A 23066-nucleotide genomic window follows, 5' to 3' on the forward strand; every position below is an offset into this window, starting at 1 on the left:
CAACTCTTCCTTCACCTATCTTCCAAATGGAAATGCTCATGCTTTCACCTTACATAAACTTTCCCTCCAAGCTCTACTTGCTGTACTTACTCTTACTCTATTATACTCTCAAGCTTAATCCCATCTATCCATAGAGCCTGTACTAGTAGATGTCAAATTAACTACTACCCTGTAAATATATATATATATATATATATATAAAAAAAAAAAGTCTCATCATGTATTTTAAATTTGAAATTTTTTTTTTCATTTTTGAATTTATAACCTACATTCTGTAACTTTTTGTTTTTCTTTTGTATTTTGTACTTCTTCTACAACATTTTGTAACCAACACTGTACTGTATTGCACATGGAGCTTTTCTCCCTGGGCCTCCACTGAAAATGGGCACTTCTTGGCCCAGTGGACTTCCCCGGTAATCAAACTGAAATAAATAAATAAATAAATAAATAAATAATAAATGACCCCACAATTGAATGCTAGGCCAGAGACAGTTAAAATGCAAGTTTTAAGAAAAAAACGATTTTAAAATAAGTGCAACACAGGAAATGCAGTAAACAGGCTCTAGATGTTTCTAAATACAGTTACTAATACAGATATCAAGTTTAGCAAGCTGGACAATGTTACAAAGTAGGCGGCAAAGCAGAAATCTTAACAAATAAGCTGAAGAAAAATACTTAAAATCTCAAAAGTGGCTCCTTTCTTCTCTCAGCATTTTCTCCTCTTGGTGGGTGCTTCACCAACAGCCAACAAGTCTGAAAAGATGCCAAAACCATGAGGCAATCGGGTTTTAAGAGAGGGGGATCAAGGAGTTTGGAATTGACCCAAAATGGCCAATAAAACTACAGTTTCTAGGCAGTAACCACTCCCACAGGGGCAGGCAGGCTGATCAGTGTTTACCTCTGCCACTGATGAACACAGAGACTTCCCTTTAGCCCAAGCAAGCAATGGCCTCCAAGAAACTTACAAACAGTTCAGAACAGCAAATCTGTAACTGAACTTTTTTAAATATCAGAAAGTGGGAAAAAAAGCAAGATTTTTTTTTTGTTTTGTTTAAAGATAGCAGAGATACACAAGTAGCAACAAGTTAGAACAGTGCAATAAATGACCCCACACTTGAGTGCTAGGCCAGAGACAGTTAAAATGCAAGTTTTAAGAAAAAAACGATTTTAAAATAAGTGCAACACAGGAAATGCAGTAAACAGGCTCTAGATGTGTTCTAAATATAGTTCCTAATACAGATACCACATTTAGCAAGCTGGAAAATGCTAAAAAGTAGGTGGCAAAGCAGAAATCTTAACAAATAATCTGAAGAAAAATACTTAAAACCTCAAAAGTGGCTCCTTTCTTCTTTCAGCGTTTTCTCCTCTTGATGGGTGCTTCACCAACAGCTAACAAGTCTGAAAAGACGCCAAAACTATGAGGCAATCGGGTTTTGAGAGAGGGGGATCAAGGAGTTTGGAAATTACTCAAAATGGCCAATAAAACTACAGTTTCTAGGCAGTAACCACTCCCACAGGTGCAGGCAGGCTGTTCAGTGTTTACCTCTGCCACTGATGAACACAGAGACTTCCCTTTAGCGCAAGCAAGCAATGGCCTCCAAGAAACAGTTCAGAACAGCAAATCTGTAACTGAACTTTTTTAAATATCAGAAAATGGGAAAAAAGCAAGATTTTTTTGTTTTGTTTTGTTTAAAGATAGCAGAGATACACAAGTAGCAACAAGTTAGAACAGTGCAATAAATGACCCCACACTTGAGTGCTAGGCCAGAGACATTTAAAATGCAAGTTTTAAGAAAAAATTTTTAAAATAAGTGCAACACAGGAAATGCAGTAAACAGGCTCTAGATGTGTTCTAAATATAGTTCCTAATACAGATATCAAGTTTAGCAAGCTGAAAAACACTAAAAAGTAGGCGGCAAAGCAGACATCTTAACAAATAATCTGAAGAAAAATACTTAAAATCTCAAAAGTGGCTCCTTTCTTCTCTCAGCATTTTCTCCTCTTGCTGGGTGCTTCACCAACAGCCAACAAGTCCTTATTAGGACCACCATAAGAAGCTGGTAATAGTTTTGCAGCGGGATACCCACACACACACCAAGTGTCCTGGAGTGAGAGTAGATCCCCTACGTATCTAGTTTTATACACTGGAAATCACAATAATTATCATATGCACCACAGCTTAAGTATACATTTTTTGTTAAACAGGAAGGTGAGCTGGTATGCTGACCCTTTCAGTCATGACCTGGGCACAGGTAAGTAAAAGTATAGAAGACAATAAACAGTTACAGCAGTCATTTTCATATATGCAGTGATATATATACTAATCTGTAAAGTTATGTTAATGGTTATGTAATAAGAAGGTGAGAAAACTAATTACAGTGGGAAGACTCAAGATTTGTTTTTGCAAAGCTCTGCAACCACAGGAAGAAGTTACTCTTGCAAATAGCTTGCTTATTCAATGTCTTTAAAGCAATTGCAGTCAGCTTCCTTGTGCAAGTACTTCTTTAATGCTTTTAAAATTCTAAAAATGTCTAAAGACTTTTTTACCTCACCAGGTAGGTGGTTCCAGGTAGCAGGACCTGTCCTTGAGAAAGCTCTTTCTCCTATTATAGTTTTGAAGGGGGACTGATAAAGGTGATACTGTCCTCTTATTATGTCTCGATGAATATGTCTGCATGAGAATTTTTTTTCTAAATGGGAGATTGTGCCTTAATGGTGGTCAGTAGCTCAAATTTTGGATTTCTACAGTCTGAGGATAGTGAGTGATTTGCAGTTTTGTAAGACATATCAGTGATGTGACGGTTGATCAGTTAGGAGAGTAACTCTAAAGATTTTGTTTTCAAGAGCCTGACATTTGCATGTGACGTATGCAGGGTGAAGGGAAAACACAGTGAGGACATATTCAGGTTTGGGAATCAGGATAGTCCTAGCAAGAAGGACTGAGCAGGCGGGGAATTCTGTACCAAATTTTGAGTTGAGATAGTATTTTATTAGTGATTAAGTCTGTATGTGTGTTAAAATTTAGGAATGAATCAGGGGTTAGGCCTATATATTTCTATTTGATAATATTGAGGATAGGGTTTTTGTTGTTCACAGAAATTAAATGTAAGCAATGGCAACTTGCGTGGGGTAGCTAAGATCATGAGATCAGTTTTAATCAGGTTGATCAACAGTTTGCTTTAAGTAGCCCAAGAAAAGAGGAGAGAAAAATTACGTTGTAGCTGTTTTTCAAGATTGTCTGCCACCTTATTTCTTTCTACAAGCAGGATGATATCTGCATACATGGCTACTTTAAGATTGTGGAACTGATGTGTCAGGCCATTTATGAAAAGCGAGAAGAGAAGGGGGCCCAGTACTGCAGACTTAAGGGTACTATTGTCAGATAGTAGTCCATCAGCAAGTACTTGAATCTATTATTTAGATAGTTTGCACACCAGGAAGTGGTATTACCATCAAAGTTTAGTTTGGCTAGTTTGTTACATTGCAGGAATTGATTAACTGTCTCAAAGGTTCTGGTCATGTCAATGAAATATTGGCCATGAGTAGGCCTTCCTTAGCATTAGTTTAGCTTGTGATGGTGGCAGTGAGAAATACTGTGGTAGTACCACATCAAGTCTAGTCAGGTGAATTCATTATCAGAAGTACTAGAGGCTTCTGTTACAGATGTTATTATAACATAGTGATAATGCCCAGGCCAAGGCAAAGACTATTCTAACGTCTCCAAAGATTGTAAATATTCTTATTAGGACCACCATAAGAAGCTGCTAAGATAAGATTAAAAATAAATAAATAAATAATATATATATATATATATATATATATATATATATAGATATATATATATATATATATATATATATATATATATATATATATATATATATATATATATATACACACACACACACATATATATATATATATATATATATATATATATATATATATATATATATATATATATATATATATATATATATATATATATATATATATATATATATATATATATATATATATATATATATATATATATATATTTATATATATATCTGGATCTAGGACTGTTGAACGAAAGTTCAACAGTCCAAATCCAACTTACTTGAACACACTTTAGCAAAAGTGCTTTTACCGAAAAAGCACTTTCGTTAAAGCGTGTTAAAAACAAAACATGAAAAAAGAATAAAAAAGCGTTTATGCAGGGGGGCAAGTCTCTCTGCACCCTCCCTTACTTTATTATTCTCACTCCAAGATTGCACTACAGTGAGAAAAAGAGAAAAATTCCCTTAACTGCTCCATAGTACAATCTCCACAACAGTCACTCCCCCACAACTCCCTCTACCTCCAAGCATACCTACGCGAACATGCTTCTTCAGTGAAAAGCACTTTCGCGTAAATATGCATGGCCGTTTCAGATTCGGTGAAACGCCCGTTCACTCATTATTCCCAGACCCATATATATATATATATATATATATATATATATATATATATATATATATATATATATATATATATATTAATATAAAAAACTGAATGGGCTATTTTTAATAACCTTATGCAGTCCTGACAACATGCAATGCCAAAATTCAAGTGGTATAGATAAGTCCTTTGTGTCTAAGTGATTTTTTGGCTTTTGTGATATGAATACTACCAAATACGCCTGTTCTGGGTATCTGTTATGTAATCTGCCGTGGATGTTGATTTTAAGAGTTTATATGCATGCACGCACACACCTTCCACAAAAGCACATATATAGTAAAGGTTTTATGTGGACTATCAAATAAGTATTATCAGTGATGCCACCATAGAATGGGCTTTAATCAAATGTTCATTCAGAGATACAAATAGGAAGCATTTATGCATAGTCCTCCATAAAATATGTAGTATATGAATGAGATGCACACTGTCAGTATTTGTTACATTGACAACTAGAGTGCATTGTCTCAAATTAAATATACTTTTTTATATAATCATGCATATGTAGAGAGGTTAGGTGAAATGCAACCACTCAATATGGAGAGACATATACATAATATACTTTCTCTAAGATACAAACGCCCAGCTTTTGTTAATTTTTTTCAGTGTTTTTGAAAACTTTAATGCTTGTATATCTAGAAGTAATGGAGTGATTTTCTTAATTTTAGATTTCTGGGCTGTTGTGAACAACGCTGGTGTCATCATAAATGTTGGAGAAGCTGAGCTTTTGTCAGTCGATGTCTACAAACAGTGCATGGATGTCAACTTTTTAGGTGCTGTAGCAGTTACGAAAATGTTCCTACCAATGCTTCGGCGATCAAAAGGGAGAGTTGTAAATGTTTCCAGCTTACTAGGTACTGCAAAATCTGTTAAGTTAAATTTACGACCAGTAATCTAACAGATTATTCCAAATGTTAATTATAAATTTCTGAGTGGTTTCCAGCTCTGAAATTGCAATTTTATTGGCCATTTTGGGCTGATTTCTATCCCTTACAACTTTCTGGCATAAATACACACATTTGCAAGTGTTTGTGTTTGAGCTTGTTTTAGATCAGCAGATCCTGTTTTTGCACAGCTAGCTATAGGTCCCTCACCATGAAACAGAAAAAGCATAACCAGACCACAAAGATGTTGTCTCAGAGGTTCTTGGACATTGTCCCAATGCCTATCAGGGGAAGAGTCTGGGAGCTGTGATTAGAACAGCATTAACTGTCACTTTAATTATTTTAGCACCTTTCAGGCTTTTTAAATGTACCCATGAAGTAGCGATTTTGTTTCTGATGAAGTTCCTTTAATCCTGGAATGAAAGCGCTTAAGGCATCATTTTAAGTTTCTCTGTGACATCTATGTGGTATTTTATTGTCTTTAGTAGCTTCTAAGTACTTTGTTTCATGTATTTTGTTATTTACAGTCTGCGGTGGTGGTGCTGCGGTAGCGTTGTCACCTCACAGTAAGACGTTGTACTGTTCGATTCTCAGCTAGAGCATCTTCTGTGTGGAGACATGCATGAATTGGCGTACCTTCATTGAAGGTTGTCCGTCAGGGCCAGCAACTCAGCACATAAAAATCTACTGCCAATCATTAGCGGACCGGAGTTCTGCTGTGGCGACCCCTAACCGGGAAAAGCTGAAAGACACAACAACAACAACATAAGACTAGATACCCCACCGAGCTTAAAAACACTTAAGAATTTTTCAAAGACACACTGCCTCCTACTAAGTGATGATATAAGAAGTTTCAAAGTCCCCTCGAATGCAAATAACACGGACTCCTATGCAGAGGTGTACACCAGTGCTCTGTATAACCACTTAAGCAGTTGTACAGAATCGGCTGTACCTGACTGGATTAAAACCAGGTCTTGCTGAAAAAAAAACAAGCCATCCTGGTGTACCCCCAGTATAAACAAGCTATACAACAAGAGAAAGAAACTAATGTCTTAGAACAAGAGGGAACTGGCTCAGCAGAGAAAGAAATTCCTTTCTAGCTTAAACAAACAAATGGGAGATTTTGTTAAGTCCTTCAAAGCTAATTATGAAGCAAAAATAGCATACCTAGCTAAGGATAATCACAAAGCATTCTTTATCTACATCCAAAATCTAAAAGGGAATACCTAGCTATGCATTGAACTGGTTGGGATGGTACCACTAATATTCAGCTGGAGGTAATAGCCAACCTGCTAGCTGACAGATTTGAAGCAAACTTCACCCCTGACCCCTCCAGTCATCCCCCAAAGTATACCTGCCACCATTCCTCAGCCTATTATCTCTAGACAGCAGGTCATCTTGGTGCTCTCCAAGGCCAAAAACATGGCAATAATAGGAACAGACAGTATCCCAGGTTGCCTTTTTAAACAACTTAAAACATGACCTAGCAGACCCACTCGGATTCATGTTTAACCACAGCCTGCACCCTGGCTATGATCCAGAGGAATGGAGGACAGCCACAGTAATCCCTCTGCACAAAAGGGGACCATCAGCTGACCCTGGGAAGTATAGGCCAATAAGCTTAACTAGCCTCATCTGCAAGGAAATGAAAAGACATTATGGACCATTAACAAGACCATAGATATTCTCCAAACTCTGGACCTAACCCAGTTTGGATTCATTAAAGGTAGATCATGTCTGTTAAATATGGTTGACTTCTTCGAGAAAGTCACCAAGGCCCTGGGTTTGAGTAAAAACACCTATCTTGGCCTAGTCAAGGCATCTGACACAATCCTCAACTCAGGTATTATAGGGAAACTTTCACAATCGGGAATTAACTCCTACATTACCAGATGGGTAGCCATCTGGCTCAGGGACAGGGCAGATACTGTCAAAGTGGGTAAGTTCACCTCTAACAAAAGACTAGTCACCAGTGGCATACCACAGGGCTCTGTGCTAGGCCCCTTACTGTTCAGAATTTATTTCTCATAAGTAAAGGCAAACTTGTACAGCCTGTGGCTGACCAAATTCACTGACAATTGCAAATTGGGAGCAATCATTGAGTCCCCCACTGATATTAATATACCGCAGACAGGGTTAATGCAGACAAATGACTGGGGCCAGAACCACAGATTAAAGCTAAATGCAAAAAAATGCATCATTATTTCCTTTGAGAAAGCTGACATCCCTGCTTATTACATTATAGACAGCACCCAGCTAAGTGTAGACCAAGTGTTACATGATCTGGGTACTCAGGTTAATAACGATCTGAACTTTGACCACCACGTACCCACAGCAGTAAAGAAATCCTTCTATGTGGCACATCTTATAAGTAAAGACATCACATCTAGATCTAAGGATGCTATAATTCCATTACTTGGCCCTCATCACACCAATAATTGAGTACAATCCTCCCTTTTGTATGTACTTTACCAGACACCTGCAACAGTTGGAGAAACCACAGAAATTTCTCACCAAGAAATTACAGGGCGCACAAAACAAGTCTTACTCAGAAAGACTAAATGCCCTGTCACTGTATTCTGACTCCTACAGGTTGCTAAGGAGTGACCTGTGCATGGCTTACGGGGCAGTCTCTGACCCAACCCTGATGGAAATGGTACACATTCATAAATCAAACTGCATGAGGGTCACTTGCTTCAGAGATCTTAACCTAGTTTCTGACATGAACAGGTAATGCTGGAGAGATAGATACATCTCCTAGAGACTGCCACTTCTCTGGAACAATTATCCAGTTCACGTGAAACAGAACCTCTCCCTGACCCTCTTCAAACGCAACTTAGATCAATGAATGGGTGACAGAAAATTCACTTCTGGGGTGGCACTCATGTCCCTCCTGGACAGAAGACGTTGGTATTAACTACCATAGACCCTTACCTCTGCAAACTTTACTTACCTAACCACTGACAATTGGAATAAATATGGCTAGGCTTGTAAGGGCTCTAGAGCCATTAGCCTAGTAACCTTTTATAAACCTATGAACCTGTGAAATGTTTTACAATATTTTATCGCATATACCTGTTGTAATTTTATCCTGAATACTTTCCTCATGTTTGTTGCATTTGCATGAGTGTATACATGATGTTTTATAGATAACACATTAAGTGCATACTGAAACTGGCATTAAGTTTTCTGGTGTAAAGCATTCCATTTTTATATACTTGCCATACAGGATTGCAATGTTCCCTGGTTAGCATTCTATTAAAACCTTAGATGGGACATCCATCCTTGACAGAGTCTGATGTCATTAAAAATCTGATGAAATCACAAATGTTCTCAGAGAGACAAACTTTAGAACTCTGTCAATTAACAGTGAGAATGGAATCATAGCATGGATGCCATTTTTTTAGGTGCTGTAGCAGTTTCAAAAATATTCCTACCACTTTTTCAGTACTATATCCATTAGTTTGTAGTATATGCTAAATATGAATTCTTCTTGTGCGTGCTTGTTGCAGGGTGTTCAACTAATCCCCCATATTCTGTCATCTCAATGTGACTTCACCTACAAAAATTGTTTTGTGAAGTCTGTGGTTGTCTGTGCCAATGTGATTATATTGTGTAATGAAACAAGGAAAATGATAGTGGAATCTTGTATACTTCATACAGTCTAACTTTTTTGACAGTGGTTTCATTCTAACATATGCTTTCAGATGATAACACACGACTAAAAATGTATTGCACTGATGATATGCATACTTTAATTATTTTGACATTTAAAGTACCATAAATTACACGATCTTACAACCAGTAAAAACCACAAGAAAAACCTAGCCAAGCTAGAGTTTTCACTGTATGATTCCTCAAAACCTCCTATAACAGAGGACAATGAGATATATGCAAATGACCCCTTAGGGAACATCAGGTGTTTCAGCTATATGGCTTCTGAATGCCCATGACTTTTTGTTAAGTCTATTTATGGATATATTCAGGCCACTAAATCCAAACCCCACAGGGTTTTTTAACTAATTGGATTGGCTGTATGACCTTTTTAAACTTTGATGATGATCTTATAACCTGAAAATCAATGTAAAGTAAAACTGAAGGCTTCTTTGTTATATAATATGATAGTACGAGAGTGCATGCAACAAAGCAATGTATCCTAAAAACATGCTGACTATGCCCTTGTAACTCACCCCTCTAACTTCTCCTACTCCATCTACCCTCCACCTCTCTTCCACCCCACAAACTACCTTTGATTACAGCAAGCTCTGATACTTCCATGCCTATCTACTTATTATATGGCAGTAACTTCTTATTGTAACAATTGTTAATATCTGCTATGACTTTGTGGACAGAACAGATGCTAGTTATCTACTGAATGTACTATGTTCTTCATCTGTAACTATGTTTGTAATATTTTAATTGCTAGGATTCTTCATCTGTAACTATGTCTGTAATTTTTTTAATTTGTAGAGCTTTTCTCCCCGGGCCTCCGCTGAAAATGGACATGCATCCAGTCGGACATTCCCGGTCAACAAATGTAAATAAATAAATAAATCTGATGACAGAGTATAATAGTGAAGTAGAATGTTTCTAACTTTTGAAGTCTTTAAAAAATCAGCCTCAAAAATATATTTATGCAACATTGATTTCTGTTGCATACCATATCATTATGTGAGTACAGTCTAAAATTAGAGACATAATACAACAATAATATTAACATTGATTTTGAGTTGTAAACTGACCCACAGATGGATTTCAGAAACTCCTGTCTTCTACATAAAATTAAAATATATTAAATACTATATAAGAGAAGTGGAAGATGCAGTCAAATAGTAGTTGTTATTTATTTTATTTTGAAGTTTGTAAACAGAGCAAATACTGGAGAGCAATATAATCGATTTATCTCTTCTGTTCAGCTGCTGTGTATTCTGAGTAATGCAACTTATTAAAAATTATACATGCACCCTTTCTTTCTCTCTTGAGCTAATTAATGTGTGATTAAAATCCATCTAGTACCCTTGCCCCATTTTCTGCATTTCTCCGGATGAATATAGAGGATTATGATTTGGTCTCCAGTCATAACCACCATGTAAATGTTTGAGATATGGATGTTAAGAAAATCGGCTCAAAAAGTGAATCGTGACCATTCATATTACTTGTAAGAGGTGAATTATGACTGGGGAGACCCAATCATAATTCTTTTTATTGTAAATGGAGATTTAGCTGCCCCAATAAATTACTATTTAAAGAGAGAGAAAAAAGTCTTATATTTCCATAAAAAAGTTTCATTTTGGGCACTTGAAAAGATAGCTTCCTGGAGCATAATCCTGATGCTGCATGTACAACAAGAGATTTAAAATCAGGCAGTAGCACTTACACACACACACACACACACACACACACACACACACACATGCAGACACATACACACTCTTTAGCTGTGTGAGTACAAAAATAGGTTAACTATTGCAAAATGCAGGTATATGTGGTGATTCCAGAAGTTAGGCATGTTTTATAAGCAGTCACTGAATGCTCAACATCTGAAATCTGGCACATCAGTTTAAGCACATTTCATTAATTTTGAGTAAGAAAGAAGGGACTTGTAGGCTACAGAACAGGATTCTAATAGCTGCACGTGCTTTATATTGTAATTCTATATTGGAGGTTTGGAGCTCCATGTACTGTCTTGTAATGGAAATAGTAAATGATTCTGTATTGGCAAAATCTGGCAGGAAAGTCTAAAGCATGGCTACCAAAAAGAGTGCTATGTTTAAACCGGCTAAAAAGCAGCGTGAGTGTTGTTTGTGGTTCATGAAAAGAGCATGAGAAGTTGTTCTTAGATTTATGATTATCAAATTGCTTTGTAGGAAGATGAAAGAAGGATTTAGTGGGAGATAATTTGTGGCTGTATGTAAGACAGTGTGGCTTGTTATCACAGAAGAAATAACTCTGTTTTATTAACAATACAAAGTTGCTACTGATGTGGAGATTATATGATAAGGAGAGAAGTAATAGTCCATATGGAAAACTAAAGTAATAGAATGTTTGAACTCTCTTGTAATGGGTGTTCATCCTAGCAATAGAGATGTAATAATGTACCATTGAGGTCCAGGACTTTCAGTAATCCTAAATTAGGGAGCTGTACATGTTGTTTTGGAGAGAAGTAATGTTCCATATGAAAAACTGAAGTAATAGAATAATGGAACTCTCTTGTAAGGGGTGTCCGTCATAGCAATAGAGATGCAATAATGTGCCATTGCTAGTTTTGTGATGAAAGACTGCCTACTATGACTTCTTTGTATTTAGCACAGAATACTTTTAAAGTTATAATAAGTATTATTTTATAGAAGGGGTGGTGGATGACTGGTATATCTTATCTGAAGAAATGGCAGACTCACACAAAATAATTTAATATGTGTGGGAGAAACAGAGGTCATTTTTCAGATGGATGGGATGTGGCAGATGGCAGATGGTTAGTATTTTGCTTTCACTAAAAAAATGCAAAAAAAAAAAAAAAAAAGGAGACAGAACCAGCTGGCCCACCTGATCTGTCAAGTTCCATAGATGTTCAAACAGTAGTCAGTTACTCAGGTATTTACTATATATTCATATTTATGGAAGAAGAACCAAACATGTGAACATGTTCAGAAACCTAGCATGTCCAGTCAATGTAGCATAATTATCATCGCAGTTAGTTATACACGATTAATGAGTTTTATTTCTGTACTACAGTGTTCGATTACTTCCACTTCCTTTTGTGTACTGTTTAACTCTGATTAAGTCACTTAACCAAACAGTGCACTATGGTAATTGGGAAACTGAATGAGGCTCCTCAAAAGCATTCTTAGAAAGTACCTATGAACCTATGAAGAAAGGTCACATCATATTAATTTATGTCTTTTGAAAACAGTGTGCTATGAACATTTCTAAAGCGTTCCTTACATCCAGTTTGAATATTAAAGACTGCCAGATGCATCTAGACCTAGCCAACCATAACGTTATCCAGTGTTTCAAAGAGCAAGTCATAAAGAAGAAGAGGAGTCACCATTAGAAATGCAGGAATAGAACTGAGAACCATGGTAATCAGATCAGTAAGGTGAGCTTGAGAAAACCCTTCTGAACACTTTTTTTAGCGAAATAGTGTTAATTGCCCATTCTGATTAAGCATTGTTCAGAACATTGATTCGGTATAAAATTATTTGCAAGGTTTGCACCAAGCTGGTTTGAACTGTCTTTCCTTGAGCTGATAGTTGAGGAGCCCAATGACATGCATTGTGTCCAAGAACGGCTTACAATAGCAGTATCCATGAGGCAGGGAGTGATGTATGCCCTCCTGTCATTTCTATCCTTCCAGATGACTAAATACCACTATATAATGGACTATAGGGCCTTCCTCTACCTTCCCAGTCATTTTCCATTTCTTTGTACAACTAACCAAAGTGTTTGCCAGGACTTTATTGAGAGATGGCTACATAGGTATAATTGTGTTATAAGCACCATCCCAAGAGAATCTGTGTCCTTTTTGATAGCCAAAAAGCACTTTACATGAAGTTCTTATTTTTGGTTTCACTGCTGTCCCACTGCTCCAAAGGGAAGGATCCTGTCTGCCACGGTGGATACCTGTGTATGATTAGCAGACCTAGTGCCAGGGGGGGCCAACAGCAAGAGATGAGAACTAGATGGCATTTCTCTAGGTCTCCTATTAGATAGCATTTCTCTAGGTCTCCTTCAATCAGGGTCAGAGGGTGTACTTCTGCATTGATGCATCCCTCAGTAGAATCCCATTGTTCTAACTCATGCAGAGGAACCCTACATATAACTACCGAAGAAATGCCCATACAGTGGTTTTCAAGTGGAAGCATGCATGATCACTACATTTACACCTTCTGCTTGGGAGTAGGTATGAGGAGGGGGAAGGTAGTCCCTGTCTGCCATCTGATGGTACCATAGTGGAATGCCTCAGTCTCCCTTCTACTGTGGCAACAGACAGAGACTAGACAGAGGTATTTCTGGCAAGCAGGCAGTGGGAGGCACTAAAAGCAGATGTGAAATGGCCTTATTTTCTGTTTTGAGAAAAAGTTTCTCTGACTTCTGTGCATGTACATATGAGAACACCCACAATGTAGTATTCTGCATGCATACAACTGAATGCCCACATTGTAGCATCAGTGACAGTTGAAGACATAATTTTTTGAAAAATAATAAGATTTATTTTTTATGGAGCTTCTCTTTCTCACTTGGCACATATTTTATATCCACTTTCTTCATAAACGTGTAGTTCTTTTTTGAAGAGTAAAACTGAAATCAAGGAAGGAAATAAATTATGGACATCTGTTTTTGCCTTATTTGATGTCTCTGCTGATGATCGTATGAAATATGGGACAGCAGATGGGCAAGCAAATGAACAGAAATGGTTCATAAACAACTACAACATGCAGACTGTCATAGTGAAAGTTTGCATTGACCACTATACTACGTACAATGACAAATGTAGAAACTATTAAGTAATGAGGACGATTTCAGGTAGAGTACTTCTCAAACATCTTAATATGTTAAAAATATTAGCTTTTGAGTATGTGTAATAATTTTAAAAATGAAATAGGACACTTAGACATGAATGCACTTCAGGAGGATGTCAAGCACCCATCCTGTGGCCTTATGCATTACAGTGGCTATAATCACACATTTGTCCACACTAAACTAATACACACAATTTATAAGTCTTTCCATTTAAAGGCAGCTAGATATGGCTTAATAAACAAACAGGATATCTGTAATGATCAGATATCAACTTACATAGTTATTATCAAGCTGTAAAATGTGCTTCAGATCTTTGATATAACAGTCTCCTTCATATTATGTTATTCAACCAGTGGGTACTATAATAACTCTCAACTGTCCAGATTTTTTCAGCATGTCCACATTTTTGCATCATATGTTTGGCCTGTTTCTCATAAAGTTATTTTTTTTTGGTACATTACTGTCAAATTGCTGAGGACTAAATTAAAAAAAATAATGGCAGGTATTTGAGCTTCAGACTTAATATCCTTTAGACTATTCATGCTAATGCAAAACCTGTAAGTATATCAACTTTCTAAGTTTGTAAGAGCAATAAAAAGTGTCCCTATTTTTGGGCCTTTGTCCCCTATTATTTGTGGCTTTGTTCAGATTTCATGCTGTAAGAGCCTGAGAGGTATGCATAGATGTCAGTGAGAACAGATGTAGTCTGTGCATATTAATATTCAGAAACACCTGACAGTTAACCTTAATGGATGACATTGTAGGTACTGTTCTCTGCTCTGTGACAAAATGGCTATGGTTACAGCCATGCTGCACTTTATTTATTCGCATAACTGGTGTAGCACATATATGCGGTGACCATTCGGTTCAATTGTGCTTCTATTAGAAAGATACTTTTTTTTTTTTGATTGGGGGAAGAGAAACAGTTCCTTTCCCATTGCAAGGGGCTTCACCTTCTGCACTCCATTTACTTGTATAAAGAACTCCAAGTTCATGGCACCTCAGGAAAGAACCTCTGTGAGTTTTAGCAAGCTGTTTGCTACATGAATGTACAGTTCCCATTATCGACATATTCTTTATGATAAACTAAAAACACTTCTATAAACGTAATAACACACCGAAGCAGAACCACGGCTAAGTTATGATAGCACTTAAGTTAACAGAAATGCTGACTCATATAAAATCAGAACAATATTTAATAGGATAAGCACTTTTGCAATAAAATTGCTTCCTCAGATCATATTCACAAATAAGACAGCAGTGTAATATGTACTAACTCAATCAAAATAATCTCACAATAACAACCAATAGAAGTGCAAGCCTTTCCAGTCTCTAAGCAACCAGTTAATTAACAAATGACAGGCATAATAAATTTTATAATATACAAAATAATAAATAAAGTAATAAAAATTTTATCAAACCTTTGTTGCAATAGATCTGCAGATCCTTTTTAAAAAAAAACATATAGAGAAAACAGACAACATACATACAAAATGAAATGGGAAACTTACTTCCTAAGCCTACGTGCTTTAAGAACTGGTTTAATAGAAATGTAGTCATTCAGACCCAAGCCCTGATGTGCTCTTAACTTCAAGATCCAGTATAATTCTGCTTGTTCCGTATTGTTTACCAGGTCCCCTTTCCTAATGTTCTCATAAATGACTTCAAGTACCATGAACATTAATTCATGGCCATTGCCTTTATCATTCATATGCTTGGCATTGTGTGCCAATAGCTATGCCAATTTGGTCATGGTGGGATGGGAGGATGAGTATGTATTTGGAATGTCTACATTGAAGGATCACATACAATTTTACCGTCATTTCGTCGATGATCTGTTTTTACTGTGGATGGGGAATGAAGAACAACGTGTAGTGTTTGTGCTTTACTTGAATAATAGTAGTTCCTTTTTAAAATTTACAGTTAAATATTCATGTAGTCAGACTGAGTTTTGGGATGTACAGATATTTAAGGATGAGGAAGGAAACTTTCAAACTAGATTATATAGGAAAGATTGCTTCCGTCCCATTTATGTACATTGTACTAGCATGCACCCTAAGCACGTTTTCAGAAACGTACTAAAGGGGTAAGTATTAAGAGCCCGTAGGTTATCTGGTAGCAATGTTGATTTTGAGTGAGGGCTGGATCAGGTTAAACATGAATTTTTAGTGAGAGGATATAAGGTGTCTGATATACAGATAGCACAGGACATGGTCAGATAAGTTAGGAATACACAGGGAAAACCACATTTTTCCTCTCCACCCCCACCCCAGGTGGCTAATAGTAGATGAGTTTTACTTTGACTTATTCCAGCAGTGATTAACAACTTAAGAACATCATTAGTAAGTACTGGCATGTATTACAGGCAGATAGCTGCATTGGTGGGCTGTAAACCTAGATTTGGATATAAAAATAGGAAATCTCTGAAGCATAGATTATGTTGTCCAAGAAATGTGAATGAGTTGAAAGTACATAGGCAGGACGAGGCATAAAAAGATGTAATTAGTGTGCATTTTGTGTTTATATTGAGGAAACAAATGTTTTTATTCATCCCTCTAGTGACAAGGAATACCATGTCAGGGCTCAAGCTGATTGTAATACTAAGAATTTAATACATTTGGCATGCTGTCTGTCTTGTAAATTGTTCTATGTAGGCAAGACGGATAGGTGCCTACGCGAGTGGATAAGGGACCCCTTATATTGTGCCTGGAGGTGCCTGAATTATAGTGCCATTGCCAAGCATATGAATGATAAAGGCAATCGCCATGAATTCATGTTCATGGTACTTGAAGTCATTTATGAGAACATAAGGAAAGTGGACCTGGTAAACAATACGGAACAAGCAGAATTATACTGGATCTTGAAGTTAAGAGCACATTAGGGCTTGGGTCTGAATGACTACATTTCTATTAAACCAGTTCTTAAGGCATGCAGGCTTAGGAAGTAAATTTCTCATTTCATTTTTTATGTATGTTTGTTTTCTCTTTATGTTTTTTTTAAAGATCTACAGATCTATTGCAATGAAGGTTTTATGAGATTTTTATTATTTTATTTATTGTTTTATATGTTATAAAATGTATTATGCCTGTTTTTGTAAATATGGTAATATTGTATTGTGTATAGGTCTTTTGGGAGGGTGGGTTTGTTAATTTGTTAATTAATTGGTTGCTTAGAGACTGGAAATCGTTGCACTTTAATTGGTTGTTATTGTGAGATTATTTTGAATGAGTTAGTATATATTACACTGCTGTCTTATTTGTGAATATGATCCAAGAAAGCAATTTTATTGCAAAAGAGCTTATCCTTTTAAATGTTATTCTGATTTTGTATGAGTCAGTGTCTCTGTTAACTTAAGTGCTATCATATCTTAGCCATGTTTCTGCTTCGGTATGTTGTTACATTTATAGCAGTGTTTTCGGTTTGTTATTTTTTACCGAGCAGTTAATTGCCAAGGGTTTCTGTATTTCTGCTGACATTCTTTATGATATTAAAGGCATCTGTATATATTACTGTTACAGGTAAAGCAGTAGAACCTGTCAGAAAAAAAGTTATGATTAGCCTTGTAGTGGGAATTGTGTTTTACACATGGATCCATGGGTCAGCAAAAGTGACTGTGGACACCATGTTCAGTGTCTGATTTCACCACTGAAAGTGACAGTATAAGGAAGATGGGCACCCTTATATATTACTCATTCATCACGGTGCTGAAAGGGAGCATCATTGTTGACACAGCAGAAGGCTTTTGTAAAACTAATTTCTGAGCACATATTGGACTCAGCTGTGTTATATCATGAAGCTGATCCTGTGCATGCGAACAAAGGAGGTGTGTTTGCTTTTTCAAAGTCCATTCATTTGGACTTTTCATGTTTGTCATTATATTTGCACTCTGCCAATAATTAATGCTTTTACCAGTGGACCAAAATACAGGCACTTTACTATGATAGCTAAAAGGATACTTAATCACAAAAGATTAGTAAGCAAAATTTCATTAGGCAGCAATATTTTACCTATGAGTTGTAGTGGTTCACAGAGAATATTTATTTATTAATTATTTGGTGGTCTGCAATATTGTACGGGGTGAAGTTTGACTGCAAAGGATTCCCTTGGAGAAATTATTCTTAAATCCAGCTGTATGTTACCGACATTGAAAGATGCAGACAACACCTCCTTACAAAGAATATTGGTACAGAATAGTATATAGCTCTGGGTTCTTGGGACTATGTTGTCACTGAGCAGGAATGATTGTACCAAACAAGCAAACATTCAAAGCAATATCTGAGCCTGTGTTTTCAGCTCATCACTGAGATGTCAAAAAGAGTTCAACATACAGACAGCTATGCACTGGTTTATAATTCTCCAAATAGAAAACACAAAAATGACTGCAAAGTTTCATACTGTCCACTTTTGTCTCACAGCCCCAGTATCAAGATTTCAGTCCCGACCTATAGTTACCACCTCTGGGGAGTTTGCTTGTTTACCCCATGCCTGCATGGGTTTTCTTCTCAAGTAACTCATCTCCCAAAAACATGATGGTTGACTGGCTACTCTAAAACTTCTTAATATATGTATGTGTGTATATAGTGTTCTTGCCTGTCCTTGTAGCCTGGCTCATTGATTATAATGGTCCATGAAGCATCGGTTTAACTACCTAATTTGCAAAAAAAATATATATATAATATATATGATGATGTTGTGTCATGGTGTCTGGCTAATTCTTTTCAAGTGCCAACCCCAAAGACTACTGTTTGCCATTTTCATGTCTTCTATATTCTAAAACTTTTAAAACTGAACAAAAACTAAGAGGAAAGAAATGAGATACCTTCACTGCATTTAACTACTTATGGTGGTCCATGACTAAATAAGCCCTTAAAGTCTCCCTGAACATTGTTATGCCCATCTGTAATGTTAGTTTCTTTTTATGTCACTTGCACCACTAATGGACATATCCCTGTGCTTTTTGACTGTGTCCATGGGAGTTACCTCCTTTATTATATTACATTTGCTTGGAAGAATGAGACAGCACACCTTTGTAATCTGTTTTTAAAATGTATTTAACATTCTACCCCCTTCATTCTTATTACCTCCCCACATCCCTTCTGTATCTGTGATATGCCTTCTTGAATGCCTCTGTATACTCTCTCTTTCCATCACCATTTTTTTAGTCCATTGCTGGATCCACAGCCCTTTCCTTATGAAATATTGTTTTCAGAGTACTGTTTATACTGGTAATGGACTACATTAGCAAACAGGTCAGAGGGGACTGATCAACAAAGTTGTATGCAGACAATGTGGCATTACAGGCAGACCCTGAGCAAGAACTTCGGCAAAGAACAGGGGAATGGAATGCAAAACTAAAGGAACATGGGATGAAATGCACAGATAATACAGTGGTAATGGCAGCAAATTGGGGAAACCAGAAGTAGCTGAAAACTGAGATAGAAGAAAATATACTGGAACAGGTAAATAGTTTCATCTGTCTGGGAGGGTGGCTGAGGAGAAGGGAAGTCTGAATGAAGAGGTCAAAGCTAGAATCAGAGGGGCTGCAGCCAACTGGCATAGAGTCTCAGGTGTAGTGAATGACAGAAGAATGCCAAAGAAGCTGAAAAGTAAGCTGTACAAGACAGTGGTGTGACCAGTACTTCTGTATGGTACAGAAATCTGGGCAGTAAAGGCAGAGCAGATGTGGAAGCTGGACATGATGAAAATGAAGTGCCTACGAAGGGTGGTAGGATGCACTCTGTGGGACAGATGAAGAAATGATAAAGAAGCCAAAGTATATCCAACTGCAGAAAAGGTCAAAGTGAACAGATTATGGTGGTTTGGACGTGTGCTGAAAAGCAGAAGTCAATCTGGTGAAGAAAATTTGGGACAGACAGGAAGAAGGTTAGAGGAAATGAGGACACCTAGGAAAGTGTTGGATGGATTGTATGAAAGAAGATCTGCAACAGTCAGGCATGAGTGTCGAAGAAGGCAGGAGTGTGACACTGAATTGACAGACATGGTGACAGTTAACATGATACACCGACCCCATGTAGAAAATGGGAAAAAATGGGGCTGATGATGATGATGATGATTAGTACATTGCTCCTGCAATAGTCTTACTCTGCCCTTTCTTCCCCACTCTGCCCTTACTCTTCAGCATGACCACCTCACAACTCCTTGATACAATCCTGTGCACTCATATCTTGTATACCTGTTTCTTCTGGACATGAGTAAGAAGGCCTTCAGCCCCTCTAGTCTCCGGTCACATCCTTTACCTGTGAAATGTGTGCTTTTTTGGTGCTTTCTTTGTACTCCTTCCAGCAGTGTGTATGTCTCCTTCCTTGAATTGCCTCTGTATATCCACGTGGTACTCAGGGTGTGACCTGACCTCTGTGCTCATGGTGCTGCATTCCTGGTGTATTGAACATTTCAGAACTTTTTCCTGCTCTGTTACCTTCAGGGGCACATCTTTCATATGATATTTTATATCGGCACTGATGTGGCCCAAGAGCAGTTTGTCACATTTGTCTATACTGAACCTCAGCTATCACCTTTCTGTCCACATGGTTTAGGTTTAGAAATCTTTCATTGGACTTCCCAGTTCCACAGAGCCACACCTAATCTGTGTCATCAGAGAAGGGGTTGATTCTATTTTCTAGTTTTGCAGCAATGTCTAAAATGGGTTGATACTAATAGATTCATAGTGTCCCACACCCATGAATTGCTGACCACAATCTGCCTAGCATACCATCCCAGGGAAGTTCAAAACTGATAGATCTTGCAGTCATTGTTTGTATGGAGGAAGTATCCCCGCACCCTTCCTCCCATGTGGAGGATCTGCTGCCACAACCCTGCTCTCTTTACATACTGCCTCTGAGGTTAGGTTGTAGTAACCTGAAGAAGATGGATTGTGTTTCCACCTTCTCTGAACAAGTGCATCCTCAGAATTCCTCTTAAAACTGTGAGGTCCACATTTCTGATTCTTGGAAATGTGCGACTAATTTGGCAAAAAGGGAATAATATGTACTAAAACAAAAGTTTTAGTAATTTGTCTAATCTACATCACAGCAACTAACACAAAATGTGCCCTATAACCCCATGTCAGTTTACTGCATTTGTTACTCTGTTGACTGCCTTATTATCCAGTGACTCATGAAATGAAAACAATTGCCTTTGTTATATTTGTCTTTTAGGTAAATATAACAATCAACTATATTTTCTCATTCATAACTGTCAGACTAGAAACATGATATCCCACCCTGTATCTGTGCTTACCAAGTGGAGCTGCAAAAATAACTAACTCAGCTGTGTCCTCAAATTCATTCATTCATTCATTCATTCATTCATTCATTCATTCATTCAGTTTGGTAATGGGGTACAGAACACTGATCCAAATGGACCTATTTTAGTCTCAGCCCAGACAAATATAAATGGTAGAAGACAAGCAAGACAACCAGAATTATTATGAATACAAACAAAATGTTGTGTGAAGGTAGCAATGAGTCAATAACAGTAATGATAATAAAGTGCACAGTATAAGGGAGAATAGGAAAGGATGGTTAGATTAAGGAAGGAAGAAGCATCAGAGAGTGAAATAGTGAAGAGATAGAGCACAAAGTGGAAAAGAAAGAAAAGTAAGGTAAGAGCACACATAAATCAACAATATACAATGTATACAGTTTGGAAGAGATATCACATATTAGTGTAGGGAAGTCATTTGACAGTGTCTGACTGGTGAAGGGGTGAATGGGGGATTAGGTATTGTGTTCAGAGGGAAAGCATTTGCAAATCAACTCGGACTTCAGGTGATCTTTAAGCTGAGCATGGAATGATGGGTATGAGGTGAGGTCTTCAAGATTAATAAAGAAGGATTCCCAGTGCTTGGGGCCTAGGATGGAGAAGGTATGTTTACTTCTGGGACATTGAAGAGGTGGACCACAGTAGTTAAGACTTCTTAGAATGTAACTGCAGGGTTGTCTGAACAGGTTGGAGGTGAAGGAAGGACAGGTGTATTCTTTAATGAGCTTGCAGAGTTGAGATCCAAGAAGTGGTTTGTCGTATTGTGGGTCAGGTAGCCAAATGGCTTTTCTGAGCATGATACATGGTGCTCATTTCTAAGGGAGAGGGAATTAAATGGCAGATAGATTTGATTATAGTTTGGATGGTGGACGAGTTTTTCTTGGATGCTGCTGCAACCAGTGGGAGTCCATCTTCGAGCCAGGCAAGTAGAATGTCTTTGCCTATGGCATTCCTGGTTGATCTGGAAAGAAAGGGGTGAAATGTTATAGAACCAAAACTGATGGGAATTTATTTTCTTCAGTATTTGTTCTAGGTGAAGGTGAAAGGGGAAGTTCAGTGTGGGCTAATGCAACATATCAAGGTATTTGAAGGAGATGACTTGATCAAAGGGGTTGTCAAGATGGTCATGGATAAGAAGTGATCAAAAAGTTATTCTAACCATTTAGGGGAGGTACCAAACAACACTGTTTTAGTTTTGGAAGTGTTCAGATTTAGCTTTTTGTTATTATGTTTGTGAACATTACTCTTTTGGTTAAACACTGTGACGAGGTTGAATTTCTCCATGTCCAAATTACCATAGGCAAAGTCCCATACCATATTCTTGCTAGCTCATGGTCCCCCTCTATGACACAGGAAATCCATAACTCAAACTTACTGGAGACACTCACCATTCAACTCAATACCATATTCATTGGTGACTTTAGCCCACTAAAAACTGGGAATCATACATGACTCCAAACCTGCTCCCAGAGATTCCTGGCCTTTGTAAACACTAACACCTTAGTCCACACACCCACTACAGGAGCAAATATGTTGGACTTGGTCCTCACCAACATGGAATAACACTGCACCTCCTCCGTGTAATGTCCTCTGCAATAAAGTCGGACCATATAGCTGACTCTTTTAAATAAAAGTAAACTCATGATCCCAGCTAACCCTGTATTATTTAGAAACTATTCTCAGGCAAACGTCCTATTATTCACTGACAACCTGATGAAATGTCAAGCTCTCAGACCCCTGAGAACACAGTTGCCTATGCAGAATTGTTCACAGATATTCTATACAATCATGTTAATAAATGTGCAGAGACAGCTGTGCCTACTACTCATAAGCTCAGAACAAATTCAAAAAGCAACCCACTCTGGTGGATCCAAACATCAATAGTTTATACAACATAAGGAA

The 23066-nt window shown here is 37.3% G+C and overlaps 1 protein-coding gene across 1 annotated transcript in view; it reads left to right on the plus strand.

Moving 5' to 3' along the window:
- LOC122809694 (17-beta-hydroxysteroid dehydrogenase type 2-like) overlaps positions 1–23066 on the plus strand; it is a 938791-nt gene that overhangs the window by 67796 nt on the left and 847929 nt on the right. The window contains exon 3 of the mRNA XM_044081373.1: positions 5148–5333. Within this exon, the coding sequence (XP_043937308.1) occupies positions 5148–5333 (186 nt within the window). The remainder of the gene's footprint in view (positions 1–5147; positions 5334–23066) is intronic.

Source organism: Protopterus annectens, chromosome 8.part0, assembly GCF_019279795.1.
Source record: "Protopterus annectens isolate FY-2018-M chromosome 8.part0, PAN1.0, whole genome shotgun sequence".
NCBI lineage: Eukaryota > Metazoa > Chordata > Ceratodontiformes > Protopteridae > Protopterus > Protopterus annectens.